General features: G+C 32.1%; 1 protein-coding gene across 1 annotated transcript; it reads left to right on the top strand.

The window, feature by feature from the left end:
* Window positions 1–696: 696 nt before the first annotated feature.
* On the top strand, window positions 697–22,583 carry LOC137401484 (cyclic AMP receptor-like protein A). Its single transcript, XM_068087859.1, has 11 exons — window positions 697–745; window positions 3,316–3,477; window positions 6,790–6,897; window positions 9,512–9,568; window positions 13,254–13,323; window positions 13,570–13,657; window positions 15,357–15,494; window positions 16,919–17,045; window positions 17,884–18,037; window positions 19,040–19,156; window positions 22,288–22,583. Exons 2-11 carry the CDS (start codon window positions 3,337–3,339, stop codon window positions 22,332–22,334), a joined length of 1,047 nt encoding a protein of 348 aa, XP_067943960.1. The 5' UTR covers window positions 697–745; window positions 3,316–3,336; the 3' UTR covers window positions 22,335–22,583.
* The last annotated feature ends 1,947 nt before the right edge of the window (window positions 22,584–24,530 follow it).

Below are 24,530 nucleotides of genomic sequence, written 5' to 3'. Positions count from 1 at the left end.
TGTATTCTATCGCAGTCGAGTTATCCACTCAGTACATGTATTTCACTTACCAATTAGACACAGTGGTAGAAGTAGTTTAGTATCTTATACATAAGTTTTCAGAAAGAGTTTGATTAGCACTTATGCAATGAATGTGCAATGAGTCAACTAGCTCTGATTTGCATGACAGCTCTACTAGTTAGCTCTTCATTTATTCGCTGAATGAAATTTTCAAGCGCGGACGAATAATTTTGGTAATAAATTAGCTGTTCCCTGTTTGTTTCACATGAATGCACAGATTGGAAAGATATGTTCAACTAGGGAAGCTACGAAGGTCATTTTGAAAAATCTTTTTTTCTCCTCCTCACCTTTTGAGTCAAGATTCAACTCAAATTCAAGTTAGAAGTCGTTTCAAGTTCAAAGACTTAAATGAAGAGTTTTAGTTGAATTTACTTATTTTGTCTGAGCTTTGTATGAAGCACATTAAATCTTCCAATTGTCACTTTCACATCTGGTTGTTATAAAACTGCTGCAACCGTCTCAGGTTTTTCAAGCATAATTGTTATTTTATTGCAAGGCTGTCATAGGCTTCATAAGGTAGCGCTTGACTGCTAATCTTTATTTTCTATAGATTAATGTTCAGACGTGTGCATCCAAGCAAAGAATTCGAGGAATACTTCTGGTCAATTACTTTTCAATTTCATTCGGAAACAGCAAAGCTTTGGAGCATCTCTGTCTTGATTATAGATTTGAAGTCTTCATACTAGTAAGTTATGGGCAAGCATCTTTATTATGAGTTAATGCAATATTTATTATTTTGGATTATCTATATAACATAAATATTATTGCAGCTTTTGATAGCATATAAAACCTACTGTGATATGACCAAAAACCTGTTCTGTCCACAGTAGAAAACTGAATCATAAACTATATATCTTAAAATACTCAACTAATTTTATATAAATAGTTGCTTTCACTCAGTAAAGCTATCTTCAGCTATCCGCTTCAATCAAAACAAAAAAACTCACACTAATCAAGCTGATAGTATCATATCTTTTCTTTGGAAGCAGAAGTGCACAGGTTAACTGCATTCAGTGACACACTTTAAATGGCATTAAGGGTTGAAAAAACTATGAGTGAAAAACTTTCTCCTTAACGAGCTACTACTTTGCTGCAGTGGTTTGGTTTGGTGTCAGCATGGCAAAAGTGTCTTATATCTAACTTATACATGTATATACATGTACTTACATATAATAACATTGGTAAAATTCGTCCAAATTTGTACAAATACGTAAAACTACATAGAAAACGGCAAACTTTCAATAATTAAGCTGCTACTAAATCCGCATAAATAAACCTTTAGAATCGAACATTATGGTCCAAAAATTAGAACAAAAAAGATACATACTTTCAATTTTTATAAAATTGTAGAATAAAGCAAAATGTCTTATGCATCATAGTATTTTTTTAGCAAAAACCATGAAACACTTTAGTAGTTTACCACAACATAAAATGATATTAAAATATATAATGTGAGATGAGGTGATATGGTATGATTTGGTATGATGAGGCATGATTTGGTTTAAGACAACATAATAAGATATACATGTTTCCATGCTATGAGGTGACATAACAATAATTATATGATGCCTGATACAATATGATATGACATGATATAAACCATTATACTTGTTTGGTAAAAAATTCAGCAATAGTCAAAATATTCAATAACACCACACCATTACAAGTCATTAAAGTGCTTGTGTAGTATTTGACAGTAGTATGGTTGACCATGTCAAAACAATGCATGTTTTATGTAAGGTTTTGTGACTATAGCAAATGTAAGTAAATAAACAAGATTGACTTACCGAAATATAGATTAAAAAGTACATCTCAACCTCTGTTTAGCATTGAGCCTTAAATATGATCAACAATTTGCTTCAACTTTAAGAGCACTGAGAGACATAAGCACACCACCATCTTTAATTATTTTGATTTGTTGGTTTTTTGCGACCGGAACCTTTCAAAGGAAAGTTACTAAATACAAAGTTTTAGATTAGTTTCCTTGAAAACAACTTTTTCTCGTTTTAATATCTAATGCATCTGGCAAGATTATGGCTCAGGGGGCATAGGTTTCACAACTGTATTATATATCTTAAATAAAATAATTTTAAGCAACGTGATTCATTCTCTGTTGTTAAATATGTATAAGACGAACTTACTAAATTAACCATCAACTATTTTTTACATTTAACAGCTAACGTAAGCAATCGCAACCAGACAACTTTCTGGGAGAAAACATTCTCCCAACTGAGAAGGAAGATAGGTTAAAGAGAAGTTTCACGACATGATCGTTATAACTTAATCAAAAGTGTTAAAATTGCAAATCACAAAAACAAAAGATAAGCAATTTCTGTTCATTAGATATAAAATATTGTGTAAATCTGACTTGCATTGTATAGATCACAAGTTAAAATAGAATGCTAAAAATCGCTTTCTTGGAAGTTACAAAAATGCATTTTGATGTAACTCTGCAAAAAGGTAAGACCTGTCTAGAACATGTCTGATTTATAGTTCTGGTAAAGAGGCTAATTTGGCTTACTGATAATCGTCACTATCTATTTTGAGCATTTTTATTTAAGTAGTTGTTAGGTGGTGCTTACTCAAGGTCCACATTTTTGCACAGTCGTTAGGATTGCGCTTCAAATTAAATATATGTATGATGATGCAATATACACGAGACTAATATTAGTATTGCTAATAAAACATTGCTCTCAATTTCATTAAGCAAATTGCAAAAGGTTCATGGGCCAAAAATATTTTTAATTGCAATCGTTTAAATAAAGACGCTCTAAATGTCTGGTTAGGAAACTTCAGTCTTTAGTTTGACAAATATTGATAAATTTTGAACAATTTGGGCAAATTAATGTTTGCTTCTTTGTAAATATAAAGTGGCAAACACTGCAGATTAAACTAACAATGAAACTATTATGAAACTTATTGTCGCTCTTACAATTGAGTTTTTGAATATTGTGAGGGTATAATTTGATGTAGTTTTAAACTGTAAAATTAACATAATGTCATATGTTACTGTCTGACACATTTTTGAGAATTCATTGGCTCAAGAACCTTTGGTCAAACATGAATTTTTCGCAGCAATTGAAGCACTAACTGAAATGTGGTAGCATTGTAAGTTGCTGTTTAACCATGTATGCAAAATAATATCTATTAACTATATAATGAAAGGAAACAGCTAACAGTTTCTAACAGTAAACCTATGCATCCTCTTTCTTCAGCAAAGGTTTTGGTCAGCCCAATCTATTAGTATTGTTATAGGCTTTAGTGGAGGCCGCTGTCATGGACAACAGCACCACTACTAACACTCTGTTTCAACAAACAAATGAAACCATCCAAAACACGACCAGCACCAGTAGAAAAATTAGCAACAACATTGAGCCGATGTTTCATCACTGCCGTTTGTCAACTGAGCATATGTGTGTAAGTTCTTCAAATATTTTTCAATCTAAAACTTGTATGAAAATTAAATTTTTATTTTTATTTTTCTATTCATTTTTTTTTTATTCTTTGCTACATTGGTGTTAGTGAGTTTTGTAACCATTTAAAAAGCTGGCAGAGTAAATCTGTCATGTCTGTCACCTTCAAAAAACTAGCTGTCAAGACATTACCTCCTGATGTTATGACATTCCAAGTGATTTAACAATGTCAACTATCTAAACACTGGCTATTTTGTCACAGTGTCATAATCACATGAGTGATCAGTTATGTATGTAAAAGGAGAAATGACTGAGTTGGTTTAAAAGCTATTTCACAAGTCTAATATTTTACTGTGGAATAAATGATCTCCATTTAGTTCAGTTTTGGAAATGAACAAATTTTACTTTCCAAACAAAATTTTAAGAAAATAAAATAATTTTAGCAGCAGTAATCAAGATAAATACAACCAGACCAAGTTTTCTGCAACATAACATCACTCATAATCCAAGATTAGGTCGGATTCAAACGGAAATGCTTTCATCGTTGTCAAGAAATTTTGAGTGTCTAGACTATCATTCACTTCTACAAATAGACAACAAATTATGTAAATTTGTTTTTAAACACATCTAATAATGCTAAAGCTTATTATAAGTTTAACTAAGGAGTATTAACTAAGTGAGCAAAAATATTTTATTCATAAAGTTTCTTTCTTAAAAACTCTTGATACTTTTTAATGAGAACTATGCTGCCGCCTTAGAAACTTTTAAAAGGTATTAAACATCAATTCAACGACTGTTTGTAATAAGCAGATTTACTGAGCATTAATCATAAGTGAGACTATTAGCAATGATGATAGGCTGTATACATAATCATATTACATGTATGTGAGATGAAAGTTGTTTCTTCATCTTGGTTTACTCAAGTGAATACTAATGTCTACCTAATATCGGATCTCTTTCGAGAGACTTGGAGGTTTAAGCACTCGCCTCAAGATCTTAGCCATTCCCAATAATAATATTTTGTGCAACTGAGTTGTGCTGATAGCTGCAAGTATTTGAGAGACCGCAATAAATGAGCAGTTATATTGCAACTAATCTTCCAATAACTTCTGAAATTGCAGTTGTTCTTAACTGAAAGTATTTTGGATATCCTCTATGAGTAGGAGATATTTCTCTTCTCTTTTTTTTGCTTGCAAAGTTTTTTTACTTTGCAAGCAAAAAAAGGGCTTGTATGTTTGGTAGGGTTGTACCTGTTACAGTAGCTTATTTGCTATTATATATGCATTTCTGTATAATATTGTAACCCACCTTCCTGTTAAAATTTCCCTTTTTTGGACAATAGGCAAACATATTATTTTTAAGGTTGATATGTTTAAACAATATATCAGGATAGAACTTAATATCTTTTTTGTCGTCATTTTTGTGGCTAGGCGTAGCTGGGTTTGGTGGCAGACAGACTTCAATGACTGGAAACATGTCCAGTTGCAGAGAGCAATTTGAGCTTGAACCTCAACTTTTGGCTTGCATTGCAGACATTTTAGCCATGTAATATATTAGTAGAGGGTTTAACGAGATGCCCATCAAAGAAAGTCACAAAACTTAAGCTAGCATCATGTGAATAGTCTTTTGGCATATGATACATTCAGAACGCGTTGAAAGCAGTCTCCTCAGAAACTTATATAATAATTTATGTTGAAAGAAACACTTGCACAAAAGTTTTCGTGCAATCAAGTTAAACTATGTAAGCTCAACTACTATGAACACTTGGTGAGGCACTTTAAAACCAATTTGGTTCACAAACCAACTGTGTGAGCACATTTTGCTAGATTGTCAATCTATTCCACACATTTATCTCTAGAGATTTAGAATGACTGAAAGCTATTTTAATATACTGACATTTCTGAGATTACAAGCTATTTTTCAAAGTTTTATTTGAAAGAAAATTTTTGTAGACTACGATCACAATAGCAGTATTATTTTTTAGTCCAATTGCAATTGCAGCAGTTAAATCTTTAAAATAGCATTATATCTGTGTGCAGACATGACTTATTTTAGGTTCAAGTTTTTAAAGATAAATGTGGTGAAAACAGGTTAAGAAAAAATCCAGCTTTAATAGTTCTGCTCATGATAGCAGCCATGACCATGTGGTCTGAAAGGCCTCATGATAGGAGCCATGACCATGTGGTCTGAAATGCCTAATGATAGCAGCCATGGCCATGTGGTCTGAAAGGCCTCATGATAGCAGCCATGACCATGTGGTCTGAAAGGCCTCATGATAGCAGCCATGACCATGTGGTCTGAAAGGCCTCATGATAGCAGCCATGGCCATGTAGTCTGAAATGCCTCATGATAGGAGCCATGACCATGTGGTCTGAAATGCCTAATGATAGCAGCCATGGCCATGTGGTCTGAAAGGCCTCATGATAGCAGCCATGGCCATGTGGTCTGAAAGGCCTCATGATAGCAGCCATGACCATGTGGTCTGAAAGGCCTCATGATAGCAGCCATGACCATGTAGTCTGAAAGGCCTCATGATAGGAGCCATGACCATGTGGTCTGAAAGGCCTCATGATAGCAGCCATGGCTATGTGGTCTGAAAGGCCTAATCTGCAAACAACAGCTTCGGCTATTCAAAGACTACTGATGGTGGTGACCAAAATGACATGGAACCTTAGATTGCACTCTGCAACTTGGAATATATAAAGTTGCAGAGGTTCACTTTTCACTGGACTCAGACTTGTCAAGCCAAGATCGCAGAGCCATTAATTCGAAAGCAATGCTTTTACAAACATGCACAGCATCTGCTTGCTCTAGGCTTAACAGGCATCTTACTTAAACTTCCAAGATCGCTCAGACATTGGAAATCTGCGGTCGAGACTTCATAAACACTAATCCTCTTTAAATAAAACACCCTTTTTAACGTTGCACTGATAATTAATAAACTAGAATTTTAGTAATAACAGTTTGCTACTAATCTGCATTGCCTCGACGATGCCTCTGATTTACGATGCACATAATTGGCAAATAACTGCCAAAGATACTGCACTGACATACAGTGAAGTAGTGTTAACCAGCCTTAACTAAATAACCACTGTTACAAAAGGTGATTATAGCCAATAAAATTACAAAAAGATTATCACACCAGGGGCTATGATAGACCACATACTTTAATTTATGGGGTAACTTGGTGATCCACATTGAAATTTTGAAAGATCTACTTTATATGCGTGTCAACAATATCATTACACTTGTTTGTTCCATGCTGGTTTCCAAACCATAGATGGTATAAATTTTCATAAATTTCTTTATGTTTTAGAAAGTGGCTTTGGACACAAAGAATGTGTTTCTATCAATGAGCATCATAGGTGTTGCGGCTGCCCTCATTTGCATTCTACTGACTATGCAGTATCGAACATTTCACTCTGTAAGTCACCCGCTCAGGTTTGCCAATGATCTAAAGTCAAAAAAAATTTAACGTTGTTATGAATAAAAAGCAATGTATTTTGCTATACTCCTAAAGAAAATCAGGAAAACACTTGGAGTTTGTTATATATATAGATATAGAAGATGTGAAAGTTTGATAAAACTGTATTACTCCAAATTGGATCAGCTCAGGAAACTTAAAACACTTTTATAGACAACTTGACCGTGAATACAATTCTTCTGTATATATATATATGTAATTGATATAAATATTTATATATATGTATGTCTATATATATATATATATATATATATATATATATATATGTATGTCTATATATATATATATATATATATATATATATATATATATATATATAGATTGATTCGTCACCACGGATACCCCGTATGGGTGGTAAATTCTGCTCTAACTCGGGTCTCCTACCAGAGACCTGGGAGTTTGAGCACTCGCCTCAAGATCTTAGCTGTTCCCAATAGCGCACTTTTCTGCAACTCACCTGAGTTGATTGTTGTTGGTATTTGGGCAAGCCACATTTTATGCGCCGGTGTTATTGCGCCCAGTGCCCCAATGACTACTGGGATTACAGTTGTTCTTACATTCCAGCATTTTTCAATTTCTTCTCCAAGAGGGAGATATTTCTCTACCTTTTCTTTTTCTTTGCTGGCTCTATTGTAGTCATTGGGTACTGCTATATCTATTGTAGTAGCCCTCTTGTTCTCCTTGTCTACCACCACTACATCTGGTTGGTTTGCTCTGACATGCTTGTCAGTTTGGATGTAGAAGTCCCAGAGGATCTTAGCGCGGTCATTTTCATTCACCTTACCAGGAGCTTCCCACCAGTGTTGTGGTTTATTAAGGCCATACTCATCACATAGACTTCTATACACAATACCTGCGACATGATTATCCCGCTCAGTGTATGCGTTCCATGCATACTCTCAGGTGCATCTTTGCACAGTCTGCATCTAGGATCGTCTCTAGTGTGATAGATTTTCGTTTAAAGTTGCCTTGTTGGGAGCACTTGCTCCTGGGCTGCATGATTAGCGACTCTGTATTGGCCGTTAGGTTTCCTTTGTTCAGCCACATATATGTCTGGTGAAAAGCGCCAACCTTAGATATTTGTTGGTGGTAAGCACCATGAAGAGGTTTCGTGTGCCAGTCAATTTCCTCCTCATCAGGCCGTAGGTCCGTTGTAAGAGCAGCCGATTGAAATTCAGCTAGCAACTTATCTGAGATGGCCATGAAGGCTGCATATGCTTTGATGCTTTGCTCCTCCTTTTTCACTGTCTGCTGTACACTTTTGAGTCCCCTACCGCCATCTTTCCTATCAAGATACAATCTAGTAGTATCATATTTTGGGTGGAGTGCTCCATGCATGGTCAGCAGTTTACGAGTTGCTATATCTGTTTCTTTGATGGCTTCTTCAGTCCACTTTATTATGCCTGCTGGATATCTTATTACTGGCAGTACGTAGGTATTTATTGCCATGATTTGGTTCTTGGCATTAAGCTGGCTCCGTAAGACCTGCCGAAGCCGTTTCTTGTATTCGGTAATGGCTTTGTGACGTACATCGGCTTCGTGGTTGATGTTGCTTTGCATAATCCCCAAGTACTTGTACCCTTCTTCTATATCTTTGATGGTACCTTTTGGCATTATTAGGCCATCTGTGAGCATAGAATGGCCTTTCTTAAGAATTAGCCTTCCACATTTCTCAATACCGAAAGTCATTCCGATGTCTTTGCTGTATACCTGAGTGAGGTGTATTAGTGAATCAATGTCCCTTTCTTTGTTAGCGTACGGCTTGATGTCATCCATGTAGAAGAGGTGGTTTATCTTGGTACCACTCTTAAACTGGTACCCATATTGAGTCTCCTCCAGCATATTGCTTAGAGGGTAGGGATATATATATATATATATATATATACGCTTAGGGATATAATATATATATATATTTATATATATATATATATGTATATATATATATATTTATATACTCATGCTACAGACAGTACTGTTTCGGCTATTGAAGCCTCATCAGTGCAGCTCAGAGCTCAGGCAAGGGACACAAATCCCATTACCAATGAGAGTTGACTTCCTGCCATGAAACAACTAAGTTGCCTCACAGACTTTAAGAAAGTCAATGTGCTGGCACCAGATTATATATATTTATATATATATAATTTATTATTTAGTATTTAATAAACATAGTCGATGTAAAATGTAACTTAACTACAGTAGCTAATGAGACATCTGACTTACAAGCATAAAGACAACCAATAAAACAATTACAACGAGCAAGCTTAACCAAAATGTTTCTGAATCAGCGTCAGATGTTGGCCTCTGCAACTCCTTGACTTAAATTATCTTGTGATAAACAATTTTCATTTTTCTTGTTTATAATAGGAAAACTCATGTTCATAAGAGACCTTTTTTCCAAAAGCTGCAGTTAAAGTTATAAAACTTTATACTGGATAATAGTAAGTGTTTAATAGTTATTAACAAATCCAAAACTGTTTAGTTTTGTCTTAATAGTAACAATAAAAATAGTACAATTACTTTTATAATAATAATATAGAATGTTGGTTTGTTGTAGAGGATCATCCTCCAGCTGCTTTTGGCAAACTTACTTGTTGACATCTTCGTGGTTGCCGTAAGTATCGTTCATTTCTTATAATCTATGCTAGAGATTAAAATATAATTATTATTAATAGTTTATATATGTAGTTGTATTGTTCAGTTACTTTCTACCAAAATAAAATTGATTTTCTAATTTACTTGCTTCCTACCTTCCCACTAATGAATAGAGAATACATATATATATATATATATATATATATATATATATATATATATATATATATATATATATATATATATTAATTAACCGACCGATTTTGTTAAATTTAGTATATATGTTTGGTTGTAACTACTGTTTGTTTAGTGTTTTAGTATGGTGAATACTAATCTGGTTAAAGCTAGTACCACTTACATGTAGGTACATTTACACCAGACCAATTGTCGGAGTTGTGTTGCCATGTAGTAACAATAATAGTAGTATTCTGTAGCATGTAGTGGCATAGAGTTTAACAGTTTTTTGCGTTGGAACTTTTACAATGACTTTTTTTAAATCATTTTTTGGTTTTATTGACTTTGTCGCCATTGAATCTACTCTGATAGATCATCCTCCTATAAACACACTTTTACGCTGATCTATCTGCCAATAAAATAGTTGTAAATAAGCTATTTTCTACAGCTTCTAATAAGGAAAAGGCAGTTAGTCAGGGTTACAAGCAAACAAAAAATGAAGGATAAACACTCTATATTTATGTGCAAAACCATATTTTTCCATGTTTAAACAATGAGCTGAATATCAAATAGCGTGTTTTAATTTGAATGTTCATATGAAGATCCTCTACTTGAGCAAACAATCTTTTGCATAAACTTTATTAGATCTTAGCAACTTGTTTGCAGCCTGAAATTTTCTCAAATAAAACTTTTACTCGCGGATGATTTGGCATGCTGACTCATTTGTTGAATTATTTGGCTGTGATGACCCAAAATATAGATTTCTGTGCGAGTTAAATAATAATATATTGTTCAACAAAAACAGTCCTTGTTATGCCTGGCTAAATCTAATTGAGTGATTTGGTAGCAAGTTTTTCATGCCACGATTGATTTGGTTATCTCTCACAGCTGGGTTATTTTAATCAAAGCTGTGGCGCTCCCCCCCCCCCCCCTTACAGACATGCATGTGGCAAACTTAAAGTAGTAATAAACACCTGGAGGAAGATCACTTTTCCTCAAATATGCACATTCTACAGCTTAGTCTTGAATGTAATGTATCACAAATCATGCAGTTGTTGACCACAATCACACTTATTTACTATTTATATGTGTATATGTTGACTCGTGTCTCCATTTATGAAGATTTTGTGGTCACTTATTGTCATGAACTGTCTCCTTCAAGGCATTTTAAATCATATTTTAATTGATGGTACCAGGGCGTCCTTCAAATGACATGAGCTTATGTCAACGCCTGTATAACATGACCAGGGGAAAAGGGGGATTTCCCCTATCTTAAGGAAGTTTAGAACATGCTTGCCGCATCTGTTTGGCAGGCTAAGAAGTTGGCTACGCAAATTGTACGAACATATTTGGAAATCATCTAACTACTAATTGTCTCAAAGACCATTATGGCTCACTAGAGATTTGATATAATTTAACCCGATTATTGCATAATTATTAAATTTTTTAAACCTTAAATTTAAGTAATTTATTTCTCAAATCTTGCTTTTTAAAGCTTACAACTACAAGCATATGTCAGAATTGTTTAAAGTATGAATCCTTAACACTGAGGGTGTTAACAATTAGAGTGCTAACAAAAGAGTGTTATCCATAATAATATTCCTAGTGACATTGTTAGCAATGAGAGTATTACCTTCTAACTGTTACCCATGATGATGGTAATAATTATGATAATGTTAATATTGAGAGTGTTAGCCATGGAAATGTTACAAGTGAGAGAATTGACAATGAGTGTGTTAGCAATGAGAGTGTTAACATTGAGAAACTAACAATTAGAATACTAACAAATATTGAGTTATCAATGGGAGTGTTAATTATAAGAAAAGTAACAGTCAAAACTGCTTTCATTTTCTGAAAAGAGTATTTTAAGTTGGAATCACAAGGTTTTTATTGTTTTCTTCACAAAAGAGCATATGGAATAGGTTTTTAGCCTATTACATCAAACTGTAACCCATTACAAATGTTACGCAAATTTTATGAATTTGGTATAAGTTAGCTTCTAAATTGGATGTAATATGCATGTAATATTGGTATTGGCTTAATCATAAAGGTGATAACTAATTCATAGAGGTGGTGAACAAGTCATAGGGCTAATAACTAAGTCATAGAGGTGATAATTAGGTCATAGAGGTAATAACTGAGTCATAGAGGTAAAGATTAGTCATGGAGATAATCACGGATTCAAAGCAGTAATAGCTGAGTCTTATAGAGGTGATAGCTGAGTCATAGAAGTAATAACTAAGTCATAAAGGCACTAAATAAGTCATAGAGGGAATTATAACCGAATCATTTTTGTAATAACTGATTTCAAGAGGTGAAAACTCAGTCATAAAGATTATAACTAAATCATAGAAGGGATAAATAAGTCACAGACCTGTTAACTGAGCCATAGAGACCAATTACAGAGGGATAAAGTGAATCTTTGAGGTTTCATTGCGTTTGGGTAAGCATATGCTCCTTGAATAGTCATTCAAGTCAATAGCCTGAGGTGCTAATTAAAACTTAGTTTTCATAGATTACACTAACCAATGGTTCCTCTAAATGTAAATGCTAAAATGTTTTGATTGCTTTATCAGTTAATTAGCCTCTAATCAATAGAGTGATTAACATATGTAATATAGAACAGGTAGTTTCAACTTAAATAGAAAATCATTGGAGTGAACAACTCATAATGCATCTCTCATGTGATTATAGATAAGTTTGCATGAAAATATATAAACATTTGTATGGTAATACACCTTTTTTATGTTTGGAGCCAAAGAGCAAACTCCACCATTATCTACACACGTTTTACTTCTTGTCTTAACAAGCGTCGAAGATAACCAAACTAACAGGCAACATTCTTCTGTTACAATCTATTCAATTTTTTATAAAAAAGAAATATTTTTATACCTAATTCTTTTGCCGCATTAAACTCTGACCGAACGATTATTCTGCCCAAATTAAATCGAACAAATTTTGGAAAACACCACCAACCACCAGTATTCTAGCAATATCTCAAGGATAAAAACAGATATCATTTTACCGTAAATAAAATTTTATTTAAAACAAAATTTTCTACAAGGTACGAATGAAATTGTTTAGTGAGTCCCACTACCACAAACTTTCTCACGCTTTCTTTGCATCGAACGAACACAGTGTGTTTTATATTGCCATAACGATCTGATTTTTTTGTTTTGAAAAATAATTAGAAATGAAATTAGTTAGCCAAAAACTTTCTATTGGTTTCCCGTAATTGGCAACAACATTGTGTTGTTGGAAACAAATTTTGCTTGGTATACTGTAACTAAGTGTGGGCTTTGTAATGGAAAGAAAAGCGTAACCCTATTGATAAGCTGATACATCGGTTTGTGGTCGGTACATACTATATTACATTGTATAATATATGCATCGTATCATATAATATTACATTTTCATTATACATCGGCTTGCAGTAGCGAAAGAGTTAAATTATACTATTTGATTCTAGCTTCAAAACGTTTTGTTTCAATGAGCTACGAAATGGTTATATATCTTTTCTGTTGTGACAGGGAGATGGTGAGCCAGAATTTGAGTATTCATCAGCTTGTATTGCGCAAGGCTTCTTTCATCTTCTTTTTGGTAAGCTTCAACAAATTATAAAGGACACATTTAGCAACCTTCTTTACAAAATTTGGGTTTATTGTCATGAAATTAAACCTAGCTATATTTTGATTAGCAGGTACGCGGAAGTGCCATATGACAGAATAGTTTATGAGTTGTGGTCTAGTAGTACCAATATTTCAGCATAGACATTGTTAAATGACATGCTGACTGCATCTTATACCTTCACTATTGATATTATATTGACAGTTATATGTTTTCTAGACTGGGTAGAGATTCTTTGGATGATTTTTCTCACAGTGTTCTTAATGATGATAATTGTTAGAGACAAGTCCATCGCTCAGTATGAAAGGTAGGAGTAATGATTGCCTTTGTTCTATTCCTCGTTCTCATTCCTACGAACCTGAGCTATACATTGTAAACCTATGGCAACAATAACTCTGCTCGAAATAATGTTATTATAGGAAAGGCGAAAGACTAGGTAAATTCCATTAGTTGGCAAGATATAATAAACTTTATTATAATGTTATTAATTATGTTCAAGGCATTGTCTTAATAAAACTGGATAATACTGAAATTCATAGAATAAGGTATGATAAATTTGTCTGATATTAGGAATAGTTAGTAATATTATCCTAGCAGTTTTATTGCAAATGGAACAAGGCATATCCTTAAATCAAACTTGTCAGATAAGCTCATGTAATGCGACGAGATTTTACAGAATATCCTAAGATATGTCTGTGCTATATTTTGCCAATAATTTAATATGGCACAGAGCAGTTTTGTGTCAGATTCTCCATAAAGTGTAAAATTATGTAATGAGGTTTAGTACATGATGGTTACATGTATTTATTTGCATATATATTTTGATATGATATAACTTGAGATGGTACAAAAAGTAATAAATGTGAGACAGGCGTGCTAAGATAGAGTTATCTACATAAATCCATGCTAAAAACCTTTACTGCATGGCATGAATAGTTGTGGCATATTGTAGCATAAAGAAATTTTACAAAACGTTTTTTTGATGTCTTATAAAAAATTTTTCCTGCCTGTTTCAATTTAAATAGAACAAATTATTTTGCAAGTTTTAGTAAACTGCAATTATTTATTTACATTAATTTATTATATTGATTTAATTATTAGATTAGTTTTACGTTAACTTAGATGCTTTCAAAATAATACTCTTGTTACGATAGGTTGGTAAGACACTGTCATCTCAGTAAGTTGAATTTAGCTAATCTGGTAAATGGTTAACTGAGAGGTGCTAAACTATGTCTGAAAGAAATGAACTTTGCAATGAAGATACTCACTAAAATTTCTCTCTGATAATGACTTTATGGGTAGAAGTATTAAAAAGGATAAAGATAAAAGATAAAAAGTATCAAAACCTCTGTTGATGTCTGAAACCTACTTTAAGTTTTCGATAAAGAAGTGACCTAAAGAATTAAAAGTAATCATAATTTTATTAATGCTGTTACTCGTTAGGTACATGCCAATTAGGTGTTTGCAATACCTTAAAACTCAGTTGCCTAAAATAAAATATTGTCAGCTCACTTACATCAGTAGAATTCTTGCAGAATTGTTAAGTTTCCGTATATCCATATCGCAGTGTCACCCCTCCATATTTTGCGGTAATGTCATCATGGAAACGATCGCGTCACTCTTTCTGTGATGATAAAGTTCGGTGATTTGAAACCAAAATCGAAGCAACCTTTGCAATACGCAGCCCCATGTGTACATGGTGTCACACTTGTACATACGCATAGGTTGTGTTTTTGTTGCTTGTTTTATTCTCTGCCTTGAGATAAAGCATCACATAGCAATTGTTTTAAATACAGTGTCCTCGGAACCGTGATCTGCAAGTAAACCCAGCGTGGCACTACAGTACAGTACAATACTGACGCACTGAGGTTCTGCTACACTATTGCTGTATTATATATAGGCACTTAGAAATGAATGTTTGCTCATTTACATGGAGTGAGTAAAGAAGAATTGTTTGACGCACAATGTTATTAATTTATAGAATTTGGTTTAAATTTTTGTACTAGATATCTCACAGCTGTTGCATGGATAGTCCCAGTCTTTTTGGCCTGTTTGCCTTTGACTACGCAAGATTATGGACCTTCTGGAGCACCTTATTGTTGGCTAAGAAACACTTCATCAGGAAAAGGTTGGAGATTTGGTCTGTAAGTGACAATCTATACTAGTTTTGTAAAATGTGAAAATCGCATTTAACAGAATTTTTATCTCACGACCAAACACGAGCGAAGCAAATGTTTTGGAGATTTATGATAAATGCATATGTGAACCCAACTCACAAAAATTATTCATCAACGGCTGTCACAAACCCTTGTACCAAAATCTTATTAACAAATTTAACCATTTTTCAATAGAGTTGTTTAAGTATAATAACGATACAAAACAGATATAAACCTATTTAAATATGTTACCAAGTCCTTATTATTTGTAAATAATTTCCTAAACCTTACCCATTTTATAGGATTATCCATACATAGACAGATTAATACTGCCTAAAATTGTTATTAAAACTGGACAAGCCTTATTTTTATCAAAAATAAGACCGGCAAACGAAGCGCCGAGCGACAGAGAATAGAACCACTAAGACGTGAACATTTCATGAAAAAAATGTGCACATTTCACCAGTCTATAGCATTGTTGAATTGCCGAAGGTTTCTGTAATTAACGTAGAAGTACTGAAAAGTTATCGTTTCTTCTTTGCCGATTTCAAAGTAACTGATATTTTGGACAATTTGGAGTACTTTGGTATTCCAACTGATGTCCAAGGCCAAGAAAGTAAAGAAATGGCGATGGTATATTTTAACAATTCTTATGAGATTGTTACAATACTTAAGCATAAGAACAGTCATTCGATTTTATAAAATTTAATTATAAGAATAAGCATTCTAATTTCCAAGATAAAGTACATAGTGACCAATGTTGGGCAATACGTTACTGTTATTATTTTTTCTAAATAGTTTTGATAAATAGATTTTCTAAAAATCTATATAAATATCACAACTTCTTGATAATGTTAGCTATGACGTTTTGAAATGTAAACAAAATTATGCATTGGTTTTCTATTATTACTGTATTAATATATTAATAATATTGGCTATTCTAATAATATCAGTGCATTTTACTTCAAAGATTGCATTTCTTTTATTGCGGGGAGATATATAAGCATATAATCTTTTTCTTTCATTATTGCTGTTTTTTGTACATAATAACACCCAGTACATTATAGCTACAATTGCAGTTATCCTATTGCACTGCAGTGCCATTTGACTTCTAATATTGCATTTCTCAACCATCAGTACCCTTTCTTTTTTCCGATATCACTTTGGTCATGGGCTGTATGACAGGGGAATTTTTAGTTGTAGTTTATTTTAGTCGATTGTTGTGCTGCCGAGTTAAAACAAACTACCTAAAAACAACGGCAAAAGCTCAATTTAAACATATTTCAGTTTTACTACTTTCTACTAAGTCTGACATCAGATGTAACATTTTTATTAAAAAAACATGATTTGCTGTACATAAAGAGAAACTCGTTTCATAAAAAACCGTCTTACAAAGTTGATAAATTTTTTAGATACCTTGGACCTGTGATTATCAGTTTGATTTTGATTTTGGCGGCTGTTGCTTACATGCTATGGCATGTCAGAAGTGTCCAGAGTCAGTACCACATGTCACCAGCAGCAAGGAACCTTGAGCATCAGGTGGAAGTTTCTTTTGTTATACTCTCATATTGACCTGCCATTTACTACACACTCACCCATTGAATATATATACACTCATATATATATATATATATATATATATATATATATATATATATATATATTGCAGTTCTTGAGGACAGCCAAACACTAATTTTACGTTGTAACACAATCAAAATCTTCACATAAATGTTGCTGGTAGAAAATATGAGACACCAAATAATTCATGCTTTTGTTTCTCTTGGCACTTTCGCTAGAGCCACGGTAATCCATTTCATTACCATATTGCACATCATTAAATGCAGAGATTTTTCTTTGTTCTATTTTTTCTTGTTATCATGTATTACCAAGGATTAAGGGTAGTCTAGTCACTTTACCCAATCTCTAATGGCAAATTAAGGACACCAACTATTACAGAAGTTGTTCAAATTTTGTTGCAATAGTATATTCAATTTAATTAATCAAACAAAGCAAGAAGCAAATGTTGAGGTTCTATTTCATTCTTTGCCAAATTGGGCGGCATATGCTTGAGAATTGAAAAAAAGTTAATTGGCATTAGCTTCTTATTGGAAAATAACTCCATATTGGTTGGTCAAAAATTTGTATCTATTGGTATATTGTTTGCGACTATTTTTAGTAAAGTTAGGGTAATAAACCAGTGCTACCAGCAAAAGTACCAAAATATGTGATATGGTCTTATAGTATCTGGTGGCACTGTAGTTTTTTTAAATATGCATGCAGGTAAATCAAGCAAAGTTAACGTAAAAACGAATGTTTAACGGGACCTGGAATGTTTTGGATGCTGGTAGGGTTACAACTAAATATCTTTGTTTTACAGGCAAGAGTTGAGAGGTACTTGAAACCTCTCATTGGCTATGTCATCTCTTTTTTACTTATCAAACTCCTCATCTTAGTCACGAGAATTCAGGATGCTTTGGATAAACCTATTTCTGTATGGCTGATCATTCTCGTCATTGTCCATAATATCTACGGTAAGTAAGTCAGGTGGACGGACACCCACACACTAGTAAATGATTTAGACTGAGTTCAAGCGGTTCAATTTGAAAGGCTGCTGCAAAGGTTTTTGAAGAGTTTGCTGTTAAAAGCCAAAACACTGTAATGTGTATGTCAATGCATATTCAATGCCAACCTTAATTTTCAATTACTTCAAGTGCAAATATTCTTTCATAACTACATGAATATACAATTTTAGCAAATATTGACATAGAGATTTTAGTTAGCTTTAAGGCTAAAGTTACAAAAAAATTTTTTAATGTTTGCTGTTCAAAAAATTAACAGCAATGATATAAATTGGATAAATTATTTAAAAAATTGAAAATACATCACCTAAATTATTTTTCACAAACATACATGTATATTAAAATGAAATAGCTTATATTGCGTGTATTTTAAAAATAACTTTAGGCCTAGCACCCTAATATTTTCATTTTGTGTTTTGAGGTGAAACAGGGATAAAATTCTATAAGACTAGTTGTTACTTCGATAACCTCTTTTTTCTTTAACCCTTTCGCTGAGTAAAATTCTCTAAAAAATGCAAGTTTTGGCTCATCTTGCTTTTTTCTACAACCAAAACTATACACTGCCAAACATATTCCTTTATTCAGGAGTGTGATAGATAAAATAACAAATGAAGACTGTTTTTTCAATGCTCAGTTTATTGATTTAGTATATGCCGATCATTCAACTTTTTATATGTAGTTTTATATAAATAGTTTATATATATTGTAAACAATATATTATATTATATATGGCTTTATATAATCCATTTGCTTTAATGCTTTTGTGGGCTCTTTATTTTTCACATTTTTTTCTCCAGTTATGAAACAAATTACTCAAAATGGCATTTATTTTAACAAGTTTATGTGCTTCAAAGACCTGAATAAATTATGCTTGAGCATTCTTTTTGGTGTTTTCTTGTTATTTATCTGAAGAGAAGACAACTCTAATAAAGCATGTGATGTTTTGCATTGCAGGTCTGACTTTGAGCGCTCTGTTTTTTGTGATAAGTTCAAGGAAGTCACTTTCACTCAAACAGTTCAGGGCTGGAGGGGCTTACTATCAACAAATGCTTTGTACTCGTGAAATTCCTGGTTAGTAATTGTTTTATGAATGTATGGTTTTTTAGTACATAACGCCTTGGCCTTTTAATAATATAATCTGATTCTTGATAAATGTTTACTATAAAAAAGGGCTGTGTTCTCTTGTTTGTTTATTCATTTTTTCAAAACTACACTGAAAGTGCTGCAAAATTTTTGTTTTCATCGGTTTTCAAACTTTTAACGTCATTCTTGGTGGTAGTTCAACACCTTACCATCCATGCCTATCAAACAACCTGCTACTTTTTAGAATAATTGTGCATATAGTAAATCTCTGTGTTTATTGCCACGCTTGACAGTAGACTTGACGATTAGTTTCCTGGCAAAGTGGACTAACAGGGTACTAGTTGTGAATAAATGTAAAATAAAATAATTTGAATTAAATGTAAAACCAATCAGTAGACCAACTGCATCCAAACTGTGCTTATCCTCTAACTCTTGAATGTCACCTTACTTGGCTTGCAAAGCTTTTATTAAGTCTCTAAGTCTAAATATGTGTGATAAAAATGTAAACTTTCACCTGAACAAAATATGAACACAAGTGCTAATCATGTCACATCAGCCTCTGCAAGATCTAGTAAGTGTCTAATCAACTCTTCCAAATTACTGATCATGAGATTTACAAGTAATTAATAAATTTAGTATAACATTTTTGCTGGTTTAAGCCAAAGCTAACTACAAAAAAATGATGAATAATGTATACCATATTTTTAAAATTTTGCTGCAAATTGCAGTAAAGTTTTTTCTGTTTGTTTTACTATAGCACTATTATGAAATTTACAACACGAATCAAAACTTTTTTCCATAAAAGAAACATTATCAATAAGAATATTGACAGAACATGCAACAAAACTATTGACAGGAATGTGCTAGTTAGCTTAAAGTTTCAAATTTTGACAATGCAATTTTAGCTGTAATGTAACATCATTGTATTGTATAAAGTATCGTTCATGTATTTTAATGAAAGATAGTTAGAAAGAGAGTGTGCAATTATTTGTAGGATATTGGAAAACACATTGTATGGTTTTTAATGTAGCATTTTATAACAATGTACTATTTCATGTTATTAAAAATATATTGTGCAATAGTATAATATTAGCAAGCAATGTAACTTCAATTTATACTACTTAATTATCCTACCATTAAATAATGTACGTACCATTACATCAATACAATATAATGCAGGTCTAGTATACATATGTTAGGCCTGCATTATTTATATTAGTTTATATATATAAACTTCATATATATATAAACATATATATAATTATATATATAGTTACATCAATATAACTATATATACATATAAATATACATATAAATATATATATATATGTATATAAATATCTATATATATGCATATATATACATATATATACATGTATATATATACATATATACATATATATATATACATATATAAATGAGTATATATATATGTATATAAATATATATATATATGTATATGTATTTATATATATATATATATACATATATATATATATATATATATATATATATATATATATATATATATATATATATATATATATATATATATGTATATGTATATACTATCTTACTCATTTAAAATACTATTTCTTGCTGTCAAAACATAAATATATATTGTAGGCAGGTACCGACAACTCCATGTTTGACATTCCCCAAAACGCCATTTCAGGGACATATTTACAAAGGACAATTTGAAGATGTAGTTATGTTGACAGATAAGATACTTTTAAATATTTTAACGCCTAACTCTTAAAAATTTTTAATAAAGTTTTTCAAAATTACCCCGATTTTTATTTTTGTTGCCCAAAATTACCAAATTGATCCGAAGCAAAATAATGTAATCAATTTTTCAAAAAAATTTGTGTTTGATCTATGTTTGCTTTTACTTAAATATCTTTGGTTTTCTCTTTATAAGTTAACAGACAGACAAACAGAAAGATAAAAAACAGACGATATTTGTGTTATATGTATATATATAAAAACTGAACATTACATAAACTAAGTTTATACATCGTTCTTAATCTCAAAGTAAGCTAAACTTCTACTTGCATGGTTAAGTAATTAAAAGCTAAAATAAATAAAAAGTTTTTATTATTTCTTAATAAACTGTTTATCAATTTACACTTACATGTACATATATCTATTATTCATTCGATTAATTGATATGTGTAATTATCTGTAGCGGTTAGTAGGATTCTGGTGTAGGTTTATGAGCTGTTAAGCAAATTAAACTAACTACTCAATGTATACAAAGAAGTTTTCTTTCTGTGGAATTACTAGTAGTTGAAAGCATAACTTCTAATCTCAGCAATATGTGGTAAAGTAATAGAATGGCTGCTTTGAAGAGTACTAGTAAATGGAATTTTGCATGCTAATTGTGCCTAGTAATATACATTTATATACAGTTTTTGTAAAGCTTTCCTTTACAATAACTATAGTTGCTCCTTTTCCCTAATATCGGTTTTTTCAAGGCAGAATTTCAGTTATGATTTAACCATGATATTACACTATCTAGCCAATTGGATAAATAACTTGCTGTAAGTTTATTAAACTTATATTAAAAACATTCAAACCATAACAATACTATAGAGTAGCTAGCATCTATTAAAGAAGTAATGAAGTAACTAATCAAGTAACAAAGCATAAATATGGTATCTGATAATCAGGATGCCAGAATTTTAGAGAAATATTTGGACAATTACAAACTTTTCAGCTGCCCAAAAGCTAACATTTCTTTAAAATATAATGATAATGGAACGTTGTAGTTGAATCATTTGAATCAACACCTTACTGTTCACTTTGAACCAAAAAAGTAAAAAACAATTTGCCCAATGTTAGTCTGTCTATTTGTAGATAGTCGCTGTCCTTTGCTGAAACTGGTAGATAACATGAAAAAACCGGGTCTTAAAATATAAGTCCATGCAGACCGGTCATTGTAATACATTAGTGGTGTATGTTGGTATAAATTAGCTAATTTTTAGCATAAGTTCTGATAGCAAACCGGGTCATAATTAGTAGTGAGTGTCACATTGTCGAATTAATGAAGTCTTAATGTTTGCTTAGCATACTGTTGGTAAATCTGCTTTCTAGTACTCTAGAATATTCTGTTGCAGGTAAACCAACCATCTATGAAGTAGAACAGCAAGCTTCCACCCAATAGAGAAAGCTCAAAGTTCTGTACAATATCTTCAGTTTCCTCTTTAAAGCAAAATTGTTTAGTTCTGGTTCACCTGTTCCTACAAAAACTTGAGCTTCAACACAACTTTATTTTATTGCTGCTATTATTATACATTATATTTGAGTTTTCTTAAAGGTTTTGGTAACAAGTGTTTTACCTTCTTGATTAAACATTTTGTTCTAATTTTATCCATACATTATTGCACATATACGCAATAAATTGTATTTTGCAGCTTTATTTTTTTTGTGGCCATCATATTTTTTCTAACGGTGAACGACTCTCACTGATATTCAAATGCGCAGAGGCCATAGAACAGCAGTGGTAGCGCTCTATTACTGGAATCCTGCTTGTTGAACATTTTAAATTTCTAACTGTGAAGTAATCTTTGTGCACCAGATACTTGGATTTTTGATGAAAAATTGTTTTAAAGCATTAAGCAGCATCGGTTTGGCTGGTCACGGACAAATTAGAGCAACTGAACTCATATTGTAAATATCAGCTATCACATTTTATTATATCATATAACTAGTTAGATGTCCTGTGTTGAAATCTCATTAACAAATTTAACCAATTTTCAATGGAGTCATTTAAGTATAATAACGATACAAAACACATATAAACCTATTTAAATATGTGACCAAGTCTTTATTATTTGTAGAAAATTTCCTAAACCTTACCCATCTGGTTGAATTATACATAAATAGACGGATTAATTTGGTCTAAAATTGCTATTGAAACTTTGATAAGCTTTTTAATTCAAAATTTAGACCGGTCAACGAGACGCATATAAAGCCGAGGGACAAAGAGTAGAACTATTATGTCGTTTGCATTTCACGAGAAAAACGTGCATATTTCACCAGTCTATGGCATTGTCCAATTGCCGAAGGTTTCTGTAATTAACGTGAAAGTACTGAAAAACAATCGTTTCTTCTTTGCTGATTTCAAAGTAGGTAACTGACGTTTTGGACACTTATAATAAGTACTTTGGTATTCCAACTGATGTTCAAAGCAGTGAAAGTAAAGGAAATGACGATGATATTTTTTCTAAGAGTTTTTATAAAATTATTACAATGATTAATTATAAGAATAGTTATTCGATTTTATAAGATTTAATTATAATAATAATCATTCGAATTTACAAGATTGAAGTATATAGTGACCAATGTTGGGCAATATGTTACTGTTATTATTTTTCTAAACAATTTTGTTAAATAGATTTTCTAAAAATCTAGATAACTATCACAACTTCTTGATATTGGTTGCTCTGACGTTTTGAAATATAAACACAATTTTGCATTGGTTTTCTATTATTACAGTATTACTATATTAATAATATTGGTTATTATAATAATATCAGTAGATTTTACTTCTAATATTGCATTTTTCAACCATCAGTACACTTTCTTTTTTCCAATACACTTTGTTCGTGGGCTGTATGACAGAAAAATTTTAGTAGCTAACATAAATAGTATAAACTAATTACCATAGTTGCATTAACAAAATAGTTTTTGTTAGTTTATCGCGTTTGGAACATTTGTTTGTTAGATTTTATTGAAAAAAGTTTAGAATAGTCAGGGATAGAAAACATTGGTTGTAATGAGGATTCATATAGATCAGGGGTTCCCAACCCGGGGTACAAGTACCCCTAGGGGTACATTTTAGAAATCTAGAGGGTACAATATAAGTTATAAGCTTAATAAATTTTTGGTTTATTTCGCTCTAATTATTAATAAATTTTCTGAAACCTCGGCTATAGAGCTATTATTGGTATCATTTTAAAGCCAACTAGTTTTACCATTCAGACAAACATAGGCAAACATCAGCCCTAAACATAAGGTTGTTTCATCATTTATATCAAGATTGCGATGCAGATCTTGAAAACCTCCTCTACTACACAGAAATGAGATGGCTTTCTAAAGGCAATGTCCTGAACCGACTTGTGGGACTGATTGATGAGATTGCAGCTTTCTTTGCTGCATGACTTCTGAGAAAGCTTCAAGATTCAGTGAGAAGTTAAGAACTCCAGAATAGAAATGGAAAGCTGCATATCTGAGAGATATCTTCTTAAGATTAAACACTGTCAACACATCCCTTCAAGGGAACTCTACCACTATAATTGATTTTACAGGCGAGCTTAGAGCATTTATCATTAAACTAAAGATGTGGAGAGAGTCAATG

Source organism: Watersipora subatra, chromosome 8 (genome assembly GCF_963576615.1).
Source record: "Watersipora subatra chromosome 8, tzWatSuba1.1, whole genome shotgun sequence".
In the NCBI taxonomy this organism is placed as follows: Eukaryota; Metazoa; Bryozoa; class Gymnolaemata; order Cheilostomatida; family Watersiporidae; genus Watersipora; species Watersipora subatra.
The sequence above is the reverse complement of the archived record's forward strand: the minus strand, read 5'-3'. Positions and strand labels throughout refer to the sequence as shown.